This window comes from Erpetoichthys calabaricus, chromosome 10 (genome assembly GCF_900747795.2).
Source record: "Erpetoichthys calabaricus chromosome 10, fErpCal1.3, whole genome shotgun sequence".
NCBI classification, from domain to species: domain Eukaryota; kingdom Metazoa; phylum Chordata; class Cladistia; order Polypteriformes; family Polypteridae; genus Erpetoichthys; species Erpetoichthys calabaricus.
The window spans coordinates 160,999,588-161,024,616 of record NC_041403.2 but is presented as its reverse complement, the minus strand read 5'-3'; the positions used below and the strand labels follow the sequence as shown (position 1 = coordinate 161,024,616).

Sequence of the window (25,029 nt, the reverse complement as noted above, 5' to 3'; positions counted from 1 at the left end):
TCTCAAGTAGTAAAAAGTGTCCAGGAAACGAGTCCACATAAAAGAAAAAGTGGTAGGAGTGATCAGTGAAACTGAGAAAAAGGTAGAAAGATAAAGTTAATACACGGAGCTGCTGGAAAGGCTGCCACTCGTGGCGGCGCCTGAGTCGTATATTAAACGACACAGTGTTGTCTCACTGCACAGTATGATCAACTCCCTGCTAATTAGCTAAGTCACTTGGGAGTTTTGTTGGGGGGGGTTATTTTCTTGATCCCTCCTTGGCAATTATAATTTCGACTACCGTGATACACTAATCATGGATAGTGATGTTGACAGCATACAAATCAGTACTCTTACTCTGTCAGCGACTGAGCTTTTCAAGTCACAGACTGCTGTAAACCGCATGTTAGTGTTGTAATCGGGCACAGACGTACTCACTAAGCGCGAGGACACTGGCGAATCAGAGGCACGTGCATCACACAACTCACTACACGCGCAATGCTAATGGAATTTTTTGGAGTTTGATCATAACCAACATCTTTTAAAAAGTGAAGGTTATTTTTCTTTTCTGTTTGAAACAGCTTCCATGAAAATTGAGAAGCATAGTTAACGTTAAGCCCAGATCATTTGACACATTTTAGATGTACCAAAACAAAACGGACCAATTGTAAATTGGAAATATTTTGTTTTCTGTACCCTGTGCAAAACTGTTAAACCACTGCATGCAAACATTTATACAGCCCTTTAAAATTCAACCACAGACTCCAATAGGAGGAGAGCATGAAAGCCAAACAGGCAGCACCAAACCCCAGTCACGTTTAGTCCGCAACACAGCTACAGTAGCCATTACCTGTTGGCTATCAAAAGCAAATTTGGGAAAACAGTGGTCACCATGCTTTGTTTATCAAAAAGGAAACAGTCCAATTAAAACAACGCCCAATGAAGGTTTTAAACAACTTTGGGTAAGTGAAGCCATCCCGTCCTGCTGCTATTCTTCTAAAGTTAAGTTGCCTTTACTGTGTTCCAAATCATCTTCGTTTGGCTGCTACCATTCAGGAGTCATCACAGCGGATCATCTGTCTCCATTTATCCCCATCTTTATTAAGCAGAAACACCGTCTGCTTTCATGTCCTCACTCACCACATCCATAAACCTCCTTTTTGGCCTTTCTCTTTTCCTCTTACCTGGTGGTTGCCCGTGTGCCTTCTGACAAACATTAGCCAAAATATCATATGTTTTTTTTCTCTCTCTTTCTCTTTGCCAATCTCCCTTAAAGCTGTGACTGGTGAAGCGCCTTGGCAGCAGTTGTAGTACGCACAGTCTTTTTAAGCTTGTAAGTCCTTCAGAGTTCTCATAGGTCTCTAGGTGGCCTCCCTCACTTGTCGTTGTCGTCTTGCACAATCTCGCAGTTTTTGTGGACAGCCTCCTCTAGGCAGATTTACAGCTCTGCCATTCTCTTACCATTTCTTAACGATTGATAGAAACTGATTTCAAGGAAAAGTCCATGTAGTACTGGATCTGTACTAAACGTTTTGACATTGGTGTCGATACCAGCATTCAGACCTCAGTACCGCTACTAAAACAATTCTGAAGCAAAAAATCTCTAACTGCAAAGTCCATCTTGCTTCAGTCTTCTGGTGAACCACACAATTTGTCTCGATGCATGCTCGATAATCCAGGTAAGGAAATCCTAGAAATTTGATTCTGTTCATCTGGACAAAGTTTTTTAAGTGGGAGAAATATTTCGAGACTTATCCAAGTCTCTTCCTCAGTCTCAATTGACTGCAGGTTTCCCCAACCTTATAAACAGTACCTTTGCTTAATCACAGAGACTAGCACCTTTGACAAAGGGCCAGTTGATCAGTGATATGCAGATTGTCCACTGATTAGTAGACGTGTGAACCATTCATAGAGGGTTGAGGAATGGCTGCAATCACAGCATTGTAAGATGGCGACAGATGTACCCTTAGGCCCCCTCCTCTGTTCAGAGATGGTCGTTCCTTTTTCACGTAAATGGCCTCCTTGATTCCTCTCTCAAACCAGCGCTCCTCCCTGTCCAGGATGTGCACCTCTTCATCTTTAAAGGAGTGACCACTATCCTGTAGATGTAAATAGACTGCGGAGTCCTGGCCTGACGAGGAAGCTCTTCTGTGTTGTGACATGCGCTTAGCCAGTGGCTGCTTGGTTTCCCCGATGTACAATTCACGGCACTCTTCCTGGCACTTAACTGCGTAAACTGTGTTACTCTGTTTGTGCCGTGGGACCCGATCCTTGGGATGGACCAATCAGGGAGGAGCGCTGGTTTGAGAGAGGAATCAAGAAGGCCATTTACGTGAAAAAGGAACGACCATCTCTGAACAGAGGAGGGGGCCTAAGGGTACATCTGTCGCCATCTTACAATGCTGTGTTTGCAGCCATTCCTCAACCCTCTATGAATGGTTCACACGTCTACTAATCAGTGGACAATTTGCATATCACTGATCAACTGGCCCTTTGTCAATGGTGCTAGTCTCTGTGATTAAGCAAAGGTACTGTTTATAAGGTTGGGGAAACCTGCAGTCAATTGAGACTGAGGAAGAGACTTGGATAAGTCTCGAAATATTTCTCCCACTTAAAAACTTTGTCCAGATGAACAGAATCAGATTTCTAGGAACCACACAATTGCGTGCCTCCCTGGTGTGCTTGACCATCATGCCACACTATGCACCTTTTCCCAATTAATAGCATAAAGTTTGTGTCTGATAAAACCTTGATTTAAAAAAAAAAAATCAATTTCCATCAAAAACATGACAATTTCTTGGTGTCCCCAAACTTTTGACTGGTACTGTAGATTGGCTTAAATTACAAATTGAAACATCTGGATTGGTGGTACCATAAATTGGTACTATAAATTAAGGAGTTGGGATCGGTGGTACCATAAACTGAGGGGTCAGGATCTATGGTACCTTAAATTGAGGGGTCTGTGTCGGAGGTACCATAAATTGAAGAGTTGGGGTCTGTGGTGCCCTAAACTGAGGGGTCAGGATCAGTGGTACCATAAATTGAGGAGTCGGGGTCGGTGGTACCATAAATTGAGGAGTCAGATTTGTAGTCGGCAGTACTAAAAATTGAGAAGTTGGAGTTGAAGGTTTTCTGTACGGACTCCACAGCCCTGCTCATCCAGAAGTACAATGTATAGAATGCAGCATTGAGGAATAATAAATATGAGTGTTTTGGACACCATAAACTGAAGAGAAGCTCGCCTGTCTGATGTCTCGACAGAACAGAAACAAAGGATCGAGATTGAGACTGAACCTGCTGTGCCAGTTATCCCTTCATACAGTTCCAGTTCAGTCGGGCAGCATCCTATATTGGCCCTCACAAAAAGAGGTGATCAAGACTGCTCTGGAACATCGGTGCTCAGTTAGTAAGTGTGACCTGGGCAGTGATTTTTCAGTCATGTAAATTGACTGCGATCGGATAATCTGCTATACTCCACAACTATAAGCCGAGTAATGTGCCGTGTTTATTTGTGCAGCTGCAGGCATTTATTAGGTGACAGGATTACTGTGCTGATTAACGTGGCATTAGGCCTCTGTTAGTTGTGTGGTCAGTATACAGGCTAGTGTACACACAGGCCTCATTTAGGTGGCAGGATGAGGACTCGGATTATTGTGGTCACAGTACTTTTCTTGTATGCTAATTCCAGAATCAGTTAGTGGAGCCTTCATTAAGTTTCAGGATTACTATGCACATTGACATGACATCAGAACTCAATTAGTTATTAGGGTTGGTATCCCTAAAGGCGTTTCCTCAGGGCAATGCCAATAGAGGAACCATTTCTGTTTCCCAAAAGACCTACCCAAATGAGGTTCCAGAAAGAATCTTTTATTTATTTATATCTGTAACCTGTTCCATTCAGTAAATAACCAAGAATAAATGGTGAGAGATTTGTGAAATACAAATGAGTCGTAATTTTGAAAGGACCTTAGCTGCATACGAGGGGGAAACCCAAAAATAACAAGAATTTTTTTGCTGGAGGGGCGTTACTACTGTGGCCGAAGACTCAGACAAGACAGCAGGTGTGGTCATATAGCAGCTTTATTCTTCAGCGTCACAATGAGCAGAGTTTCAGAAAGCAGGCAATCAATATTACTTGACAGCGTCAGGGCTCTTCTGAACTCCGTCTGTCAGTGGGGGCAAAGTTTTATCCCCCTAGAACGCGTGATTTAATATCATTATGGAATGCAACAGTCGACACTTTTATCTTACACAATCTTTGAGCCAAGTATTATCTCAGGCCCCAGAGTTCCTTCTTCTATCTTCACCACAAGTTCAACGCCCCTTATGCGACGTTACTTCTTGGCCCTTTTGTTATGGCGTTCAGATGTAAATAGAGGAAACGGGATAAGGCAGACTCATGTGTGGAACGCTTAGACCTCGAGTCCCTTGGACAAATATTTTTCTGTTTGCTCATCAAAGCATGCTTTTACATAATGTATGGTTTCGTAAAGCTTACTTCTGCTTAACTTCTCAGACATGGATTAGTACAAGGGAACGAAGAGAACATTCATCTTCCACACTACCAGACTGCCCTCTGCATCATTTAGCCAAGCGGCATCCTTGGGCAAAGGTCAGAAGGTCTACAGTGTAATTTTTGTTTCTTGAGCCTCTGTTACCATCTTTGTCCATTTTGTGATGGCAGACTTGAAAGAATAACACGTTTGCATCAAGTTCTGTTTCCTTTTGGGGAAAAAACAGCAGCAGAAGCTGTCACAAAGGAGAGGCTTTCAAAGAAGAAGCTTTCAGCCAGGCCAGGGTTTTTACCTTTAAGTACTCAAGCGATTGTGTGACGCAGTGCAGAGAAAACGACCAGAATTGCGGCGATCAGGCGAGTGGCTTCTGCATCACGACAACGCTCCGGCCCACACAGCATTGAGTGTGGGGCAGATTCTCACAAAACATGGGATGATAACAGTCCCCCCCCCCCACCACTCCCTGGATCTTGCACCCTGCAATTTTTTTCTTATTTCCAAGAATGAAGAGGGACCTTAGAGGAAAGCGTTTTCAGAATGTAGAGGAGGTCAAGAAACAAACAACAGAGGCACGAATTTCAGAACAGTTTTGAACAATGGAAAAAGCAGTGGTGACAAGTGTATTGTGTCTCATGGAGAGTATTTTGAGGGTGATTACATTTTGGAAATGTTCTGAAGAATATACAATTTAAAAAAAAAAATTCTCGTTATTTTTGAGTCCCCCCCCCCCCCCCCCCCCCCCCCCTCATACAGTAACACAGGCACTGTTCATGTCTTCATAATTTGGCAATGCCATGCTAGGTAGCCTACCAAACATTGAAGATTTTCAGTTTTTTCTACAAATTTGGAAGTTTTTCAAAGCACAAAGAACCTGTCCCAGAATGAAATGGTGCTTGGTCAAGCAGTGGCTGGAAGAGGAGCCACACAGCCCAGTAAAGATCCAGTGTAGTGCCATTGAAAAGTGCAGTAGCTCCCTGGCGTGAACTGTACATCCTTTCTTGTACAGAGTGTCTGGACTCTGGCCACTTGTCAGGTTGCTTCTGTGTTAGTGACTGCAGGTGTACAGCGAGCTCATTAGCTCCAGAGATAGTTTACAAACCCAGGGGGGGTCGTAATCTATAGAGAGAATGTTAGCCTGGCAGAAAGAAAGAAAACAGGTGTCGCTGCTCTAAAGAGCTGCTTGGTATAAGCATCTGTCCATCAAGTGGCATTTCCCCAGTCCGAACAGGCCCAAGAGCTACAGATTATCAGATAATCTGTTTGCTGTGTGAGATGACGTTGCACAAGTATGTCCAGCCAGTGAGTCTCTGTGTAATGCAGGCTGGTGTGCTGAAGCTGTGGAGTCAAACAAAAAAAAATCTGGAAGGCTCAGTGAAGGGGGTGGGGGGGGTGGGGGGGGGGATGGCAGGAGGGTTTTGATTGGTTCAGAATGTGAAAGGTTCAGGAGATTAACACTCGACTTGGGGCCAAGCACCAGTATGAACTATCATTGCCATCTGCTCAGCTAGCTCCAGAGAGAGAGAGAAAGGGGGGGGGGGGGGGGGGGGGATGGCACATGGGCTGGCAGCAGCCAGATTGACATGTAAACTGCCCCAGAGGGCAAAGGAGGTGTGAAGAGATCACCAAAGAGCTTGTAAATCTGCCACTTCAAACACCCCCAGCAGTGGCAGCAAATTCTAGTCCACCTCCAGGGTGGCATTGCCTTGTAGCCCTAATTTCAGATGGCATTACCAAGGTGTTTGGTGTCTCAAATGGTACTTTAAGTTGCAATTCATGACCATATGGTGCCTCCGGTAATTCTGGCTCTTGGGTTGCACTGTCTGCTTAAGCACCTCTACTCGCCATGCTTATCCTCTTTTGTTGGATCTTTTATTTCAGAAACCAAAGATGACCTGGAGACATTAACAAATGACATTAAGAAGCTAGCAAACAGCGTACGGAACAAACTCAAGAGTAAGTATAAGGGGCACAGACTGGGCGCAGTTCATTTAACACTTGTTTGTTTGTTAATGCCATGCCGTCTCTCAAGGTAGGATAGAGCACGGTGGCAAAATTGGATGGCATTGTGGAAAATCCCCTCCAGGAGTTGCTCTCTCTCGGAGCACTTTTAGCAACAGGCTTATTCCTCCACGGTGTGCTTTGAAGCACCTCAGAGGGTCTTTTTCTGCCCACTGCCTTCAGGCAATTTAGTGTTTTCTCCCAGATCAGTCATTAAGTTCATTTTGAAATACCAGCAGCCATACCACATGCACTTCAGAACAGGCCATCCACCTGAAACTAAGAATGTTTTGGCCCGGCTAGTACTTGAATAGGAGATCATCTAGTAGAAGCTTGGGTTGCTGCTGGAAGAAGTGTATGGGAGGGAAACAGAGGGCATGGATCCCAGTGCCCCCAAAATAGTGATGGAGGGCATTATGCTGTAAAACTAAGGTCCTGACTTTCTGTGGTCATAAGGTCCCTTAGGCATCCTTCATAAAGAGTAGAGTGTAACCCAGTGTCCAGGCAAAATTGCCCTCCATGGCCTAGTCTTTCTGGCCCCCTAATCATCCCCTGTCTCTAATTGGCTATCTCTCTTACCGTTCACCATCTAATAGCTCATGTGTGGTGAGCATACTGGCACAATAATGGCTGCCGTAGCATCATCACTCATCATGCATCAGTGGTGATTGAAGTGTCTCCCTGCTCACTAAAGTGCTTTGAGTAGCGAGAAAAGTGCTATATACATGCAATGAATTATTATCTGCACAATATACATTTATTTAATTATTTTTAGTTACTTATCGATCGATTGATTGATAGATAGATCGGCTGTATTTGTCCTGTGAGTCTGTACCCTTGTTTTTTATGTTTCTGGTGCTGTATGCATGTGAATTTCCCCCTGGGATTAATTAGGTTTATCTCATCTAATGCAATTCAGGTATTGAACGCAACATCGAGCAGGATGAAATACGGTCGTCAGCTGACTTGCGGATACGGAAATCCCAGGTAACTCTTATTTCAAATACGTCATTGACCTTGCTGTGTCACTTGGGGTGCCCAGGGAACAATTTGGCAAGCACCCCTAAAGATTTATGGAAAATTCCTGTGCCAAGGTGTGCTAGAGGGAATATTGCCAAGGACTATGCAGCATGCCGGTATAGACCCTCAAGTAATGTTGTCCTCCTTTGTCTTGTCAGCACTCTGTCTTGTCTAGAAAATTTGTGGAAGTGATGACCAAGTACAACGAGGCCCAAGTTGACTTCCGGGAACGGAGTAAAGGGCGGATACAGAGGCAGCTGGAGATCAGTGAGTACAAGTCACCGGTGTGCCTCCCTTGGCTGCTTCATTTGAATAGGCAAATGTCAAGTCGAAAACATGATGCGACATTCGGTGGGGTTATTGGGTTAAAAAAAAACACATGCTGTCATTTTGTGGAACCACATTTGCACATCTCTCTTTGTTACCAGAGTTGTTTTCTGGAGACTAAACATAGTAACTGGTGGAGCTCCTGCTTTTGTTATTTCAGAATAACTTTTATTGGCCAAGTATGATCAGAGTCAAGGAATCTGACACTTGAGATGATTCTACAAGTATGACAGACAGACACACAATTGATAACTGAGATAAATACAAGACAAAGAATGTAAACATATGCATAGAAAATGCAACTGAAATAATTACTGAATGAAGCATTCACTGTATGTAAAAGAGCTTTGCAGGATGGGAAGAGAGAGACCCCAGACACCCCTGACTGAGGAAGGACAGCCAAATTAACCATTTGTGATCTGGATGGCCTATATCTGCTGTTTAATCTGTAACATCTGGCAGATGGGAGCACTTCAAAGAGGTTGTGATCTGGATGTGAGGAGTCGTTGATGATTTTCTCTGCCTGCTCCATGACTCTGGAGTAGTACAGCTCCTGTGAGATTGGAAGACTGGTGCCAGTGATCTTTTTGGCAGACCTGACTATTCGTTGTAGCCTGTTCTTGTCACATTAAGTTGCTGATCCAAATAGCAATGTAATAGATGAGCTGAAAACAGATTCCATATGTTTTTTATATATATATATATATATATATATATATATATATATGTATGTATGTGTGTGTGTGTGTATACATATATTGTAATGGACAAACAGGGCTCTTATCCGGCCAGGACACCTTGTTAAGGGAAGGACTGGAGGAAGGAGCTTACAGGAGGCAGTACCTCTCCTGGAACAATAGAGGGCAGTCCCCCTTGCTTGCTATGGTGCCACAGATTTGGAGCATGAACGCTCAACCCTGGCCACAGGAAACACATGGGGAATGGCTGAGCCCTTCTCTGCAGGGCTGCCGTTGCACCCAGACGGAGATTACGGGTCACCTGGAATCCTTCTGGGTACTCTATAAAAGGAGCCGTCAGGAGGAAGGGAGATGAAGCTTGCCAGGAGCAGTGGAGGTGGAAAGAGAGACAAAGAGAAGAAAGAAGGAAAGCACTGTGTGCTGTTTTACTAGGGCTTTGTACTATACTATGTTGGAAGGAAACCTGGGAAGTGTTTTCCACAGGTGAATATGTATATGTGTGTGTATGTATGTATATATACATATATATGGACGTGCCTTCCAATGAGCTCCTGCCGGCACTCCTTGGTATGGCAGAAGTGCCGGCTGTGCACCCGGAAGCACTCCGGGTGTCCCTGGTCTTCGTCCCCCCAGCACTTCCGTGTGTGGCGGAGGTGCTGAGGGCCAGGGCTCCTCAGACATCTGGGCACCCCCTGGCGGTGACCGCGGGCCCCTATAGGGTTGAGCTTCCATGCTCCTTTCCCGTGGTCCCCAAAGCCACCGGGGCAGTAGCCTCCTCGTAGTTCGGGCGAGGCATAATCCCTCCTCTGGTCCTTACGGGCGTCCCGGCTGGGTACCTCCCTCAGCCGCTCGCCTATATATATACAATATATATACAGTGTGTATGTATGTGTGTGTGTGTATATATATATATATATACATACAGTAATCCGTCCTCCATCACGGGGGTTGCTTTCCAGAGCCACCCGCGAAATAAGAAAATCCGCGAAGTAGAAACCATATGTTTATATGGTTATTTTTATATTGTCATGCTTGGGTCACAGATTTGCGCAGAAACACAGGAGGTTGTAGAGAGACAGGAACGTTATTCAAACACTGCAAACAAACATTTGTCTCTTTTTCAAAAGTTTAAACTGTGCTCCATGACAAGACAGAGATGACAGTTCTGTCTCACAATTAAAAGAATGCAAACATATCTTCCTCTTCAAAGGAGTGCGTGTCAGGAGCACAGAATGTCACATAGATAGAGAAAACAATCTCTAGCAAACAAATCAATAGGGCTGTTTGGCTTTTAAGTATGCGAAGCACCGCGGCACAAAGCTGTTGAAGGCGGCAGCTCACACCCCCTCCGTCAGGAGCAGGGAGAGAGAGAGAGAGAGAGAGAGAGAAAGACAGTTTGTTTTTCAGTCAAAAATCAATACGTGCCCTTCGAGGTTTTAAGTATGCGAAGCACCGTGCAGCATGTCGTTTCAGGAAGCAGCTGCACAAAAGATAGCAACGTGAAGATAATCTTTCAGCATTTTTAGACGAGCGTCCGTATCGTCTAGGTGTGCGAACAGCCCCCCTGCTCAATCCCCATACGTCAGGATCAGAGAAAGTCAGAGCAAGAGAGAGAGAAGAGTAAGCAATCTAGCTTCTCAGCCATCTGCCAATAGCATCCCTTGTATGAAATCAACTGGGCAAACCAACTGAGGAAGCATGTACCAGAAATTAAAAGACCCATTGTCCGCAGAAATCCGCGAACCAGCAAAAAATCCGCGATATATATTTAAATATGCTTACATATAAAATCCGCAATCGCGTGAAGCTGCGAAAGGCGAAGCGCGATATAGCAAGGGATCACTGTAATATATAATATATTAGAGTGGTGGCTGGGTGCAAGGTATGCAAGGGTACCAGAAGAAAATTAGGAGAGTCAACTGGGTTGGCCAATTTAATATTTTAATGAAAAGTTACGCTCTTCTGCACCTTTTTTCTCTTGAGTTCATGCTACAAAAAAAAAGGGCTGTCAAAAGATGTTTGGCTTCTAGCCACAAGTCAGGGTCAGCTTGCTTGGGAGCTCCATCCACACTCTTGCCAAAATGATGCCACCTTCCAGGAAGCCAAGGCTTTTATGGATAGAAAACCAGAAGGGACAGGGTCAGTTGCCTTCATTGGCCAGTTTCTCAGCAATTTACGGGAAAGGAGATGAAAATGTTAGTGATAGCACTCCCTATTGTCTCGGCGGGTTATTACATACCTTGATAGAGACCGTAAGGAGATCCTCTGATTTGGATGTGTGACTATATATGTATATGTGTGTATATATCTACAGTGCATCCAGAAAGTTTTCACAGCACATCACTTTTTCCACATTTTGTTATGTTACAGCCTTATTCCAAAATGGATTAAATTCATTTTTTTCCTCAGAATTCTACACACAACACCCCATAATGACAACGTGAAAAAAGTTTACTTGAGGATTTTGCAAATTTATTTAAAATAAAAAAACTGAGAAATCCCATGTACATAAGTATTCACAGCCTTTGCTCAATACTTTGTCGATGCACCTTTGGCAGCAATTACAGCCTCAAGTCTTTTTGAATATGATGCCACAAGCTTGGCACACCTATCCTTGGCCAGTTTCGCCCATTCCTCTTTGCAGCACCTCTCAAGCTCCATCAGGTTGGATGGGAAGCGTCGGTGCACAGCCATTTTAAGATCTCCAGAGATGTTCAATCGGATTCAAGTCTGGGCTCTGGCTGGGCCACTCAAGGACATTCACAGAGTTGTCCTGAAGCCACTCCTTTGATATCTTGGCTGTGTGCTTAGGGTCGTTGTTCTGCTGAAAGTCGCCCCAGTCTGAGGACAAGAGTGCTCTGGAGCAGGTTTTCATCCAGGATGTCTCTGTACATTGCTGCAGTCATCTTTCCCTTTATCCTGACTAGTCTCCCAGTCCCTGCCACTGAAAAACATCCCCACAGCATGATGCTGCCACCACCATGCTTCACTGTAGGGATGGTATTGGCCTGGTGATGAGCGGTGCCTGGTTTCCTCCAAACGTGATGCATGGCATTCACACCAAAGAGTTCAATCTTTGTCTCATCAGACCAGAGAATTTTCTTTCTCATGGTCTGAGAGTCCTTCAGGTGCCTTTTGGCAAACTCCAGGCAGGCTGCCATGTGCCTTTTACTAAGGATTGGCTTCCGTCTGGCCACTGTACCATACAGGCCTGATTGGTGGATTGCTGAAGAGATGGTTGTCCTTCTGGAAGGTTCTCCTCTCTCCACAGAGGACCTCTGGAGCTCTGACAGAGTGACCATCGGGTTCTTGGTCACCTCCCTGACTAAGGCCCTTCTCCCCCGATCGCTCAGTTTAGATGGCTGGCCAGCTCTAGGAAGAGTCCTGGTGGTTTCGAACTTCTTCCACTTATGGATGATGGAGGCCACTGTGCTCATTGGGACCTTCAAAGCAGCAGAAATTTTTCTGTAACCTTCCCCAGATTTGTGCCTCAAGATAATCCTGTCTCGGAGGTCTACAGACAATTCCTTTGACTTCATGCTTGGTTTGTGCTCTGACATGAACTGTCAACTGTGGGACCTTATATAGACAGGTGTGTGCCTTTCCAAATCATGTCCAGTTAACTGAATTTACCACAGGTGGACTCCAATGAAGCTGCAGAAACATCTCAAGGATGATCAGGGGAAACAGGATGCACCTGAGCTCAATTTTGAGCTTCATGGCAAAGGCTGTGAATACTTATGTACATGTGCTTTCTCAATTTTTTGTTATTTTTAATAAATTTGCAAAAATCTCAAGTAAACTTTTTTCACGTTGTCATTATGGGGTGTTGTGTGTAGAATTCTGAGGAAAAAAATGAATTTAATCCATTTTGGAATAAGGCTGTAACATAACAAAATGTGGAAAAAGTGATGCGCTGTGAATACTTTCCGGATGCACTGTATATTATAGAGTGTGTGTGTTTGTATGTATAAATGTACATATATAAAAAGCTGCATGACCCTGATTGATTCTGTCACTTGTCTATCAATAACAAGAAATGATTTTTCTCTAAAGTACTGGAATGTGCATTCATTGCATGAAAAGTGCTGCACAGATCTCTCTATTATAAAAAAAAATCTTGGAAGGAGACGAGACGTGATTTTCTTGGAGAGACACTTATACGTTCCGTGAAATAAGTCCATGCCCGGGGCCGGAAATAAAGAACAAAGAGTAGATGACAAAGTAGAACGTCGTAAAGGATTCGAAAACGTTGGTGCAATACATATGCAGAGCAGGTTAGAGATAATGGAAGTATTCATCCATCCATCCATCCATCCATCCTCTTCCGCTTATCTGAGGTCGGGTCGCGGGGGCAGCAGCTTGAGCAGAGATGCCCAGACTTCCCTCTCCCCAGTCACTTCTTCTAGCTCTTCCGGGGGAATCCCAAGGCGTTCCCAGGCCAGCCAGGAGACATAGTCCTTCCAGCGTGTCCTGGGTCTTCCCCGGGGCATCCTCCCGGTTGGACGTGCCCGGAACACCTCACCAGGGAGGCGTCCAGGAGGCATCCTGATCAGATGCCCGAGCCACCTCATCTGACTCTTCTCAATGCGGAGGAGCAGCGGCTCCACACTGAGCCCCTCCCGGATGACTGAACTTCTCACCCTATCTTTAAGGGAGATCCCAGACACCCTGCGGAGAAAACTCATTTCAGCCGCTTGTATTCGCGATCTCGTTCTTTCGGTCACTACCCATAGCTCATGACCATAGGTGAGGGTAGGAACATAGATCGACTGGTAAATTGAGAGTTTTGCCTTATGGCTCAGCTCCTTTTTCACCACGACAGACCGATGCAGAGCCCGCATCACTGCGGACATCGCACCGATCCACCTGTCGATCTCGCGCTCCATTCTTCCCTCACTCGTGAACAAGACCCCGAGATACTTGAACTCCTCCACTTGGGGCAGGATCTCGCTCCCAACCCTGAGAGGGCACTCCACCCTTTTCCGGCTGAGGACCATGGTCTCGGATTTGGAGGTGCTGATTCCAATCTCAGCCGCTTCACACTCGGCTGCGAACCGATCCAGAGAGAGCTGAAGATCACGGCCTGATGAAGCAAACAGGACAACATCATCTGCAAAAAGCAGTCACCCAGTCCTGAGTCCGACCAAGCCAGACCCCCCTCAACACCCTGGCTGCGCCTAGAAATTCTGTCCATAAAAGTTATGAACAGAATCGGTGACAAAGGGCAGCCCTGGCGGAGTCCAACTCTCACTGGAAATGGGTTCGACTTACTGCCGGCAATGCGGACCAAGCTCTGACACCGATCGTACAGGGACCGAACAGCTCTTATCAGGGGGTCCGGTACCTCATACTCTCGGAGCACCCCCCACAGGATTCCCCGAGGGACACGGTCGAACGCCTTTTCCAAGTCCACAAAACACATGTAGACTGGTTGGGCGAACTCCCATGCACCCTCCAGGACCCTGCTAAGGGTGTAGAGCTGGTCCACTGTTCCGCGACCAGGACGAAAACCACACTGTTCCTCCTGAATCCGAGGTTCGACTGTCCGACGGACTCTCCTCTCCAGAACTTTTCCAGGGAGGCTGAGGAGTGTGATCTCTCTGTAGTTGGAACACACCCTCCGGTCCCCCTTCTTAAAGAGGGGGACCACCACCCCGGTCTGCCAATCCAGATAATGGAAGTACTAAAATACAAAAGTCTCAAAAAAATGATGGTAAAGATTGCATTAGCGCAAACAAACAGAAATTATTACTTGGTGAAATAACAAAACAGTGAAGAGATTGAATATATTGTTTGGATTTAAACTTTATATCGGAGACTTGTAGATCGTTTAACTTGTGTTGCCACCAAGAATTAAAAGATTCCTAAGACGTTGTTGCGGTATGAAGTCCCGTGAGACGGAGACTTTTAACATGAGATTCTTTCAAGTCACGCCCAACTTACAGCCATTTTCAAACAAGACCACGGTCATCTAACCTCTCAGTCGTGTGAAAGTTTTTGGCAGACATACTTCCTGCGTTCTCAGCTCTTATAAATTTTATCAGGACAATAATTTTATACGTTCTAGATGATACATCAATGACAAAGCGAAGAAGAAAGAGCATGGACAAACGTTCGAAAAAGTCGTTTTATTTATTGGAGAGAAAGAAACGATATTCACTCACAGGCAGTTATACGTTGCATTGTCACGATGTAAGTCCAAACACGGAATCAAAATTCAATGCGATATTGACGAAAAGTTAATTCCAAATACTGTTTTTACAAAAGTTTTAAAGTAAAAGTGAAAATAATGCGTATGTAACAATTCCCATGAAACTAACAATCTCTTTAAATTGTATATTCGGTAAACCAAACCCGGGGTGGGCAAGCGAAGCGAGCAGGAGGCAGAGCCCCCCTAGTATTATTATAAATGTTAAAGGGCTGTGTTCCCATTTGCTAAACTGCACCCTATGGACAGCCGTACCCCATACGTACAGGATATCCCATGTTGTTGTACTAAAACTACATGTAGGCATTCCAGGAGTTGCCCATTCATGACTGAATATGAGATTAGGCTTCAAAAATCCTGTCCACGGTATCAGTGCTGGTTTTGGAGAACTCCTGGGAAACACAACTGAGACCGGAAAGGTTGCCTTATTTTGTGAATTGTAATTAATGGTATTAATGACGGTTCATTTATAAATTAGGAAATCCTGTCTTGGCACTGGGCAGCAGGGTGGTGCTGTGGTTTGGCACTGCTGCCTCACAGCTCCCTAGAATGGGTTAGAACCCCACTGTGGTCACTGCCTGTTCCCCCTGCTTGAGCAAGTGAGTTTTTCTTCAGATAGCCTGGTTTCCAGTCACAGTTCTAATTCTGTATCTGGCCAGGCGTGAAGGTGCCTTGGAAAGGACTGACACCACACTTGGAAAACGAACGGTGGTTCTTATCAGCACGATACATGCAAGGCGAGCTTTCAAGTGTCTGTCCTGAGCAGAACAAACAGAGGAACTTCTTGATGAAATCTGAAATGGTGACAGTTTGATGTTACTTAAAAGTCACCTAATGGTGATGTAATCAAAGGAGGATTCCAAGTGGCCTGAGCAAGATGAGAGAGCACATAGGTTTGGCCTGCTGCCTCCAATTTCCATCACAAATTCTGTGGATCTTTTAAGCTGTCCAGTTGTGTTTCTTTCTTTTACAACCCCAAATCAGAAAAAGTTGGGACAATGTGGAAAATGTGAATAAAAAAAGAAAAAAGCAAGTTATAAATTCTCCTCAAATTGTATTTCATTGCAGACAGTATGAACACAAAATAATTCATGTTTTGTTTTGTCAACATCATTTGATTTGTAAATAAATATCCATTCTTGCCATTCAGGCTTGCAACACATTCCAAAAAAAGTTGGGATGGGGGCAATTAAGGGGTAGTAATGAGGTATAATAACTAAATAATAATGTGATTTGAAACTGGTGATGTTAACAGGTGATTGCAATCATGATTCGGTACAAAAACAGCATCGAGGAAAGGCCTACTCCTTTAGGAGCAAAGATGGGCAGAGGATCACCAGTTTGCCACCAAGTGCGGGCAAAAATCTCTGAAATGATGAAGAAAAACATTTCTCAAAGACAGATAGGAAGAGATTTGGGCATTTCTCCCTCTACAGTGCATAACATAGCGAAAAGAATCAGGGAATCTGGAGAAATTACCGTGCGCAAAGGCCAAGGGCGCAAGCCTAAACTGAATGGCCGTGATCTCCGAGCCCTCAGACGGCACTGCATTAAAAACCGTCATTCATCAATAAATGATATAACTGCATGGGCTCAGGACTACTTCAGGATGTCACTCTCAAGCACTACAGTACGTAGTTACATTAGGAAATGCCAGCTAAAACTGTACTGTGCCAAAAAGGAAGCCCTACATAAATAGTGTCCAGAAGCGCCGTCGACTTCTCTGGGCTCGGAGGCATCTGGGATGGTCCATTGTGCAGTGGAAACGTGTATTGTGGTCAGACGAATCGGTTTTTCACATCTTTTTTGGAAGAAATGGACGCCGTGTGCTGCAGACCAAAGAGGAAAAGGACCATCCAGACTGTTACCAGATACAAGTCCAAAAGCCAGGGTCTGTCATGGTATGGGGTTGTGTCAGTGACTTCGGCAAAGGTAACTTGCACTTCTGCGATGGCACCATCAATGCTGAGAAGTATATCTCAGTTTTGGAGGAACAAATGCTGCCTTCAAGACGACGTCTTTTCCAGGGACGCCCATGCTTATTTCAGCAAGACAATGCCAAACCACATACTGCGCGCATAACAAAGGCATGGCTGCGTAAGAAGAGGGTGCGGATGCTTGACTGGCCTGCCTGCAGCCCTGATTTGTCTCCTATAGAGAATGTTTGGCGCATTTTGAAACGAAAAATGCGTCAACGAAGACCCCGTACTGTTGCGCACCTAAAACGTTGTTTGCAGGAAGAATGGGACAAACTAACACCTGCAACACTTAGTCACTTGATTTCTTCAATGCCTAAACGTCTTTTAAGTGTTGTTAAAAAGACAGGGGAACTGTACAAAGTGGTAAATGCTGTACTGTCCCAACTTTTTTTGAAATGTGTTGCAAGCCTGAATGGCAAGAATGGATATTTATTTACAAATCAAATGATGTTGACAAAAAAAAACATGAATTATTTTGTGTTCATACTGTCTGCAATGAAATAAAATTTGATGAGAATTTATAACTTGCTTTTTTCTTTTTTTATTCACATTTTTCCACACTGTCCCAACTTTTTCTGATTTGGGGTTGTACTTTCATGTCCTTTGGTTTAGTCGTACATCTCAAATATGTGCAAGGTCAGTTTACTTCATGGTTTAAGTGGTAGAGTATGCCAGGATGACTTGCATTGTCCTGCTGCCCCACCCACTGGTGGCTCATGGACTCGGGCACTCTGAGTAGATGGTATAAATCAGCAATGGGAGTGTGCTCCTCTCTAAATGAGGCTCTGCCCCCACGTTCTTGTAGGGGGCCTGTTTGACAAGTTGTCTACAGTGCGCTGCTCACTTGTATGAATTATTCAATCGGTAACATCAGTCAGTCATTTTCTAACCTGCTTAGTCTTAGGGTTGTGGGGGGTCCATCACAGGGAAAATAAACACCCCATCCGTACACCAGGACCAATTTAGTATCTCCAGTCCACCTAACCTGCATGTCTTTGGACTGAGGGAGGAAACCCACTCAGACACGGGGAGAACATGCAAACTCCACACAGCAATGCCACAGGTTACCGTGCCATCCCCAAATTCAAACCTAATACCAAGCATTGTTCTTTGAATGTTGAAATGAACCACTGGTTTTGAACTCTTTTGTGCCCCTCAACCAAAGGTCGCCCAATCGGTACCCTTATTTATAAACGCATTCAGCAGTTCAGTGGGCACCTTAACAAAATGGGGAGTAGATAAGTGATTTACAGGTTGATTTTAGGAGGAAGTGCAAGACTTTTAAAGGAAACAAAATTAAAAAAAGTAGTTATAGACTTCTATGCCTTTGGGCCATTAGAACATAGGCGTAGCAGGAAGAAACTTTCTTTTTAAGTGCTTTTTTTTAATCTCTATTGTCTTTTAAGGAAGTTAAAATAAACAAAAATACTTAGAAGTTGAAAAGAAAAACATGACAAACGTGTCTCATTTTACCTTCATATTTGTTTACATGGCTTGAAGCAACGTGTTGCCAAGCTACGTTCGTGAATAACAAATAGCAGTGAGAAAAAAAACAGGAGTAAAACAAAATGAGAAGGAAAATGACGTTTTTAAAGATAAAGTGTTACGACGAGAACTCATTGTGATAGTATGAGGGCGCATACAAATAAGCGTTTCACTGTAGTGCTGACCGTACGGTGGAAAAGTAAAACTCGGAGTAAGCGAACAGTGTGAATATTAAAAGATCTGATGTGTGTACTGTATAGGTGTGTCTTTATATACCGTATGTGTTGCATAACACTGAATGTGTGTGTGCGTACAGGTCATGTCATTTTCTTACCCACTTAATCCAGACTTGGGCCGCGGAGCCTATCCCAGCTAGCGTAGGGCGCAAGGCAGGAACAGACCCTTGACAGGATGCCACTCCATCACTGAGCAAACACCCACTGAGGACAATTTAGTGTCGTCAGTTCACCTAATCTGCATGTGTTTGGACAGTCAGAGGAACATGCAAGGAGGACCTGGGACATGAACGCTGGTCTCCTTACTGAGAGGCAGCAGCACTACCACTGCAGCATCGTGACGCTCGCATATAAATGTGCGTGTGTGTGTGCGTGGCAAAGAAAAAGTTATTTTTAATTATACTGACAATAAAAAAGTCTTAATGTCATAATGTTGATGTGTGTGTATGTGCATACATATATCTGCATATACAGTGGATTCCTTACGTTTGTCTATTACTCAGTGTTCTTAACCTTTTGTGAATGTCTTCAATTTAAATTAAGTTTTTTTCAGTCCACCACGTCCTCAATTTCTGACGAATATCTCAAGTTCAAAACACGTGGCCATTGAATGTTGTTTTTCATTCCAACAAACTAGTTAATTGCTGGTTATGCAATGAAGTCAGAAAGTATTCAGACCCCTTCACTTTTTGCACACTATAGTGTGTAGATTTCATTTTAAATGGATACATTTCCCCTTTTTTTCCCTCATCAGTCTGTGCCCATAATGACAAAATGAAAACATGTTTACAGAAAGGTTTGCAAATTTGTTAAAAATCTAAAACTGGAATCTGTCGTTTATAAATGAATTCAGTCCCTTTGTTGTGGTACTCCTCAGTTGTGCTCCGGTGCCTCCTGTCTGTTTTAATTCTCCTTGAGATGTTTCTAGAACTTGATTGGAGTCCACCCTGTGGCAAATTGAACTGATTGCACATCATTTAGAAAGGCATGCCGTGTACCTGTGTATAGAAGGTCACACAATTCTCACTGCGTGACAGGATAAAAACCAAACTATGATGTCCAAAGAATTCAGCAATAAAATTTTAGTGAGGCATATATGAGAGCAAGGAGGAAAAAAATCATTTCTGAATCTTTCCAAGCAGCACATTTGACTCAATAATTGTGAAGTGGAAGACATTTGGAACCACCAGGAATCTTCTTAGAATTGAATGAGTAACCGGGCTTTGGTCTGGGAGGAGACCGAGAACCCAGTGGTCACTCAGAGAGATTCAGAAGCCTTCTGTTGAGATGGGAGAACCTACCAGAAGGCTTACCATCTTAGCAGCATTCTAGCCATCAGCCGTTTATTTATGGTGGCAAGATGGAAGCAACGTATGACATCCTGATTTGGAGGCACCACTTATCACCTGCCTAATAGCAGCCAGTCTAACAGAGCTGGAGGGGATCTGTCAGGAAGAATGGGATCAACTGCCCAAAAATCTAAGTGTACAAAGCTTTGTAGAGACTTACCCAAGAAGACTGGAAGCTGCAATTTCTGCCAAAGGGAGTTCTACAAAGTATTGAATTAAAGGCCAGTATACGTCTATGAATGAGAGATATCGGCTTTTGATATATAATAAATTTGCAAACGTTTCTGAAAACACGTTTTTAGTTTGTAATTATGGGTTACGGAATGTAGACTGATGGGTAAAAATAGTTAATGTATTTGTTTATAATTAAACCTACAACACAATAAAGTTTGCAGAAAATGAAGGGGTCTGAATAACTTTTGAATCCTATGTATGTATGTATGTATGTATGTATGTATGTATGTATGTATGTATGTATGTATGTATGTATGTATGTATGTATGTATGTGTGTGTGTGTGCGCGCGCTCGCCAAGCAGTGGACTGTCCAGGGTTTTTTCATGCCTTGTGCTCAGTGCTAACTAGTATTGGCTTCAGCCCCCCAGGCAGTCATGGTCTGGATTAAGCAGGTTAGAAAAATGACATGAAGTGACAACATTAAATATATAACACAATAAAGTGTGCAGAAAACGAAGGAATGAAGGGGTTTGAGTAACTTCACACATGTATATATACAGCATAGATATACATGCATGCATACATACAATTACAGACATATATATGGTGTGTGTATATATATATATATATATATATATATATATATATATATATATATATATATATACTAGCAAAATACCCGCGCTTTGCAGCGGAGAAGTAGTGTGTTAAAGAGGTTATGTAAACATATATTTACATAAACATATATACTTATATACACATATCTACATATACACATATCTACATATACACATATCTACATATATATATATATATATATATATATATATATACATATACATAAACACATCCACATATGTATACATATATATACACATACATACACACACATATATACACATACAGACACATATATATATATACATATACATATTTACATATCTACATATATAAACATATATACATATCTACATACATACACATATATCTCTATCAATAACAATTTGTTAAGGATCTGGTTTTTTTTGTGAAGCTGCCTTCACTCGAGTGATCACTTCGAGCTTTAAGCCTGAGAAATCACCCCGTAAATGCACACGTTTAATTGCACATCTGTTAATATGTTTGCTTACAAAGTATTAAAAGACACTCAACAATTACACAGTATTAAAAGGCACTCAACAATTAATGTCATTTACCTTCGTTCCCGCGTTTGACTCGTGCTGTAAATCTCTTCCTTGTTTTCACTTCACGTGATTACGTAGGAGGCGTAATACGTGATGACGCGATACGTGACTCCGCCTCCTCCATTAGAGTATATGGACAAAAAACAGGTTCCAGTTATGATCATTACGCGTAGAATTTCGAAATGAAACCTGCCTAACTTTTGTAAGTAAGCTGTAAGGAATGAGCCTGCCAAATTTCAGCCTTCTACCTACACGGGAAGTTGGAGAATTAGTGATGAGTGAGTCAGTCAGTCAGTCAGTCAGTCAGTCAGTCAGTCAGTGAGTCAGTGAGGGCTTTGCCTTTTATTAGTATAGATATATCCATATACACATACATACATCTTCTTCTTCTTTCGGCTGCTCCCGTTAGGGATTGCCACAGCGGATCATCTACGTTGTCCGCATATTGATACATATACAGGCATATATATACAGTACAGTAATCCCTCCTCGATCACGGGGGTTGCGTTCCAGAACCCCCCGTGAAAGGTGAAAATCCACGAAGTAAAAACCATATGTTCATAAGGTTATTTTTATATATTTTAAGCCCTTATAAACTCTCCCACACTCTTATAAACATTTCCCGCACAATTATACAGCATAAACCCTTTGTATTCTCTTAGATATTAGGTAAGATTCATTGAAGTTATGTATGTAAACACACTGCTTATATACAGTAAAACCTAAATATTATTTTAAAGATATCGAGCGTCTCCGATATCACATATGTTACAGCCATTACGACAGTCAGGCCACCAGCAATAAATACGTACAATGCAAGAAAAATTGTATACAGTAAAATGTGTGTACAGTGATACCAAACTATGTACATGTAATAAGTACTATATATCTAGAAAATTTATTATGTTACTCACCAACAATGACACGGCGACTTGTCTGATAACGATGAGTTTAATTTTACTGCACAACAAAGGAGAGCGTTACAGCTCTTCTAAAGGAGCCTCTTCAGGCGACTGTGCAGCGCCGCCGTTGTTCTTCTTCTGGCAGTCTTCAATCCAAATCCCTAAAGCAGATTCCGTCTGGACTACCGCCTTATTACATCCACTTACAACTCGTTTTACGCCCTGGTTAAAGGACACTGCGGCCATAGATCTTATATTCTTTTCCTCCTTTTTAAATAAAAAAGGATCGTGGACTCATTCATTCCATAATGGCATCCTACAGCGGTGTAGCTGTTCCCTTCCTTCAACATATCCAAAACGTTTACCTTTTCGGAAATTGTTAGCATCTTCCGTTAGCGCTTGGGCACGGCCCCTGAAGCAGTAGCAGGAGCACATTGATGCTGAACGAGCGAGACGAGACTTCCTGGTTAACGCAGCGGAATTGAATTCTGTGCTCCGTCGCTGAGCCAATCAGCACACAGGAACTTAACTGCATGCTCTGATTGGGTAGCTTCTCAACCATCCGCCAATAGCGTCCCTCGTATGAAATCAACTGGGCAAACCAACTGAGGAAGCATGTACCAGAAATAAAAAGACCCATTGTCCGCAGAATCCCGCGAAGCAGCGAAAAATCCGCGTTATATATTTAGTTATGCTTACATATAAAATCCGCGATAGAATGAAGCCGCGAAAGTCAAAGCGCGACATAGCAAGGGATTACTGTATACGTATATCCATATACACATACATTACACACATCAATAAAACACATGTAAAAAGGACAGATGAATATATTGATGCACCAGGCCCGTATGAGGATTGGCAGTCTGCTTGTGCTTGAGTTGCCTGCAGCGCATCTGACTATTGATCTTCTGACCTTGTGACTGTATTGCTACAAAATGTGAGAGGATGGTCAGTTAAATTACTGAGTTGATGCTGCATAATAAGAGTGGTAGTCTGTTATAGTCACCTTTATTTCACAGACACGTGGAATAAGTGACCAAGCAGTGTGGTGGACAGTAGGACTTTAGGGAGTTTTAAAACTCGTCTTGATGTTATTATGGAAAACACTAAGTGGATAGGACTGGCAAGCTTTGTTGGGCTGAGTGGTCTCTTCCCGTCCAGATTGTTCTAATGTTCTTATACTTCCCCCTTGTGATAATTCAACATGTTTTTTTGTTCCTTCTTCTGTACTATTAGGGATATGAATTGTGCAGAGTTCATTTCTGTTCAGTAAATATTTTTCACTTTTGGTTTCCAGTGTATTTTCATGCCTTTCTTGATCCTTCATTTTCTTTGTGGGTACTGTCATTTGTTGTGCTGGTTGTAATGGTAACTAGTACAGACCGTGAGATTGACACGACCGCGTTAAGGTCAGTCCCTAGGATCTCTGAGTTGTCCTTGATTGGATTGAAAACAAAAGGCTCTGTGTGTTTGGTAAATTCCACATTAATTTGAACCTTTACAATCATTATTTCAACGACAATACTGCTCTGCTAGAGAACTAGTGAAAGCTTTTTGAAAAACAACTGGAAGAAAAAACACATTTGAAAGCCAAAAAGTGTTGAAAACTAGGAAGTCAGGCACATCATTACCAAAGCCAAATTGCGAGACAAAAACCAAAGTCAAAAATACTAACGCGAGTCAGGAAAAAGAGAAACTTTCAGGACGAGGATTTGATTTGAACAAAAACGTGATTGACAAAAAGGGTTTTGGAATCCGACAAATTCAGATAAGAAGTGAATTATTCATTGACTTTTTAAAACCCGCCAAATTGGTGACAAAATTTACGAACTTTAAGTACACACTTCTAATAACACGGGAGCACAACTGACGATGATAGTGAAACAACCAACTGCTGGTGAAAATGGCCCACCCACATCCATATTACTAACCGAGAATGATAAACCGGATATGGACGCAGGAGACATAGTGCGCAGGTACCACACAAAGCCCCCCCCCCTGCCCCAGAGCAAAACGGGAGAGACTACGAACCGTCTGACATGCCGCAAACCAGGCAGGCACGGCTCCAAAAAGAAACAGCTCGACTGACCCAACTACAAAGTGAAACGGGAAACACTACGGGGTCCGCAGTGGTCCACAATGCACCACATAATAGTACGGAAGAAGCTCCGTATTAACAGTGGGGGGCCCCAGAGTGACACGGGCAGACGCTCCGTATTAAACGTACGTCATCCTCGCACATCTAAACTATACAGTATAGGTGGATCACATTCCAGTGATACATTATTGACAGTACAGTAAACATCACAGTATCGCAAACAAATGGAAATTATTACTCGAAAAAGGGAGAATATAATCACCACGGACCAGGTGTCATTGAAACAAAAGCAGGATAAATTGAGGTCAGAAATAAAAGACAGAGTAGGAAACAAAGTAAAACATCATAAGGAGGTTACAATACGGGGCCAAACACATGGAGAGCAGGTTAGAGATAATCAAAAACAATGTGGGCACGAGATACATGCAGTAAAGCAGAAAATAACGACACTTAAACGTCCACACTACACATCGGAGGCAGACCCGGAAGGTGCAGGCGCCTACATCGCGCGTCGGAAGGCGCCTAACAGTACGAAAGGCAAAGGCGCCTACACAGCATGTTAAAACCCGACATAATACGGAAGGCGCAGGCGTCGCCGCCATATTGTGCGTGACACTACTGCGGAGTGAAGTTAGGAATAATGTGCTGCTTGGGATCGTACAAAACGCCGAACGCGACCCACCGTCTGAAACTGCAGAGGCAAAGCAGGCACAGGTTCAAACCGAACGAGCTCGACTGAAGGATATACGCCTACAACGCGCGTCTCAAACCGCAGAAGCAGGGCAAGCACGGGTTCAAAACAACGCAAGCTCCTACAACGCGCGTCTGAAACTACGGCTGCCCAGCGGGCATGGGTTCAAAACGCCGGGGG

The 25,029-nt window shown here is 43.4% G+C and overlaps 1 protein-coding gene across 4 annotated transcripts in view; it reads left to right on the top strand.

The window, feature by feature from the left end:
- Positions 1-25,029, top strand: part of stx3b (syntaxin 3b) — a 77,333-nt gene that overhangs the window by 29,906 nt on the left and 22,398 nt on the right. For all 4 annotated transcript variants that reach the window (XM_051932675.1, XM_051932674.1, XM_028812288.2 and 1 more), the window contains exons 4-6: positions 6,372-6,446; positions 7,411-7,478; positions 7,670-7,778. In XM_051932675.1, coding sequence (XP_051788635.1) covers positions 6,372-6,446; positions 7,411-7,478; positions 7,670-7,778 — 252 coding nt within the window. The remainder of the gene's footprint in view (positions 1-6,371; positions 6,447-7,410; positions 7,479-7,669; positions 7,779-25,029) is intronic.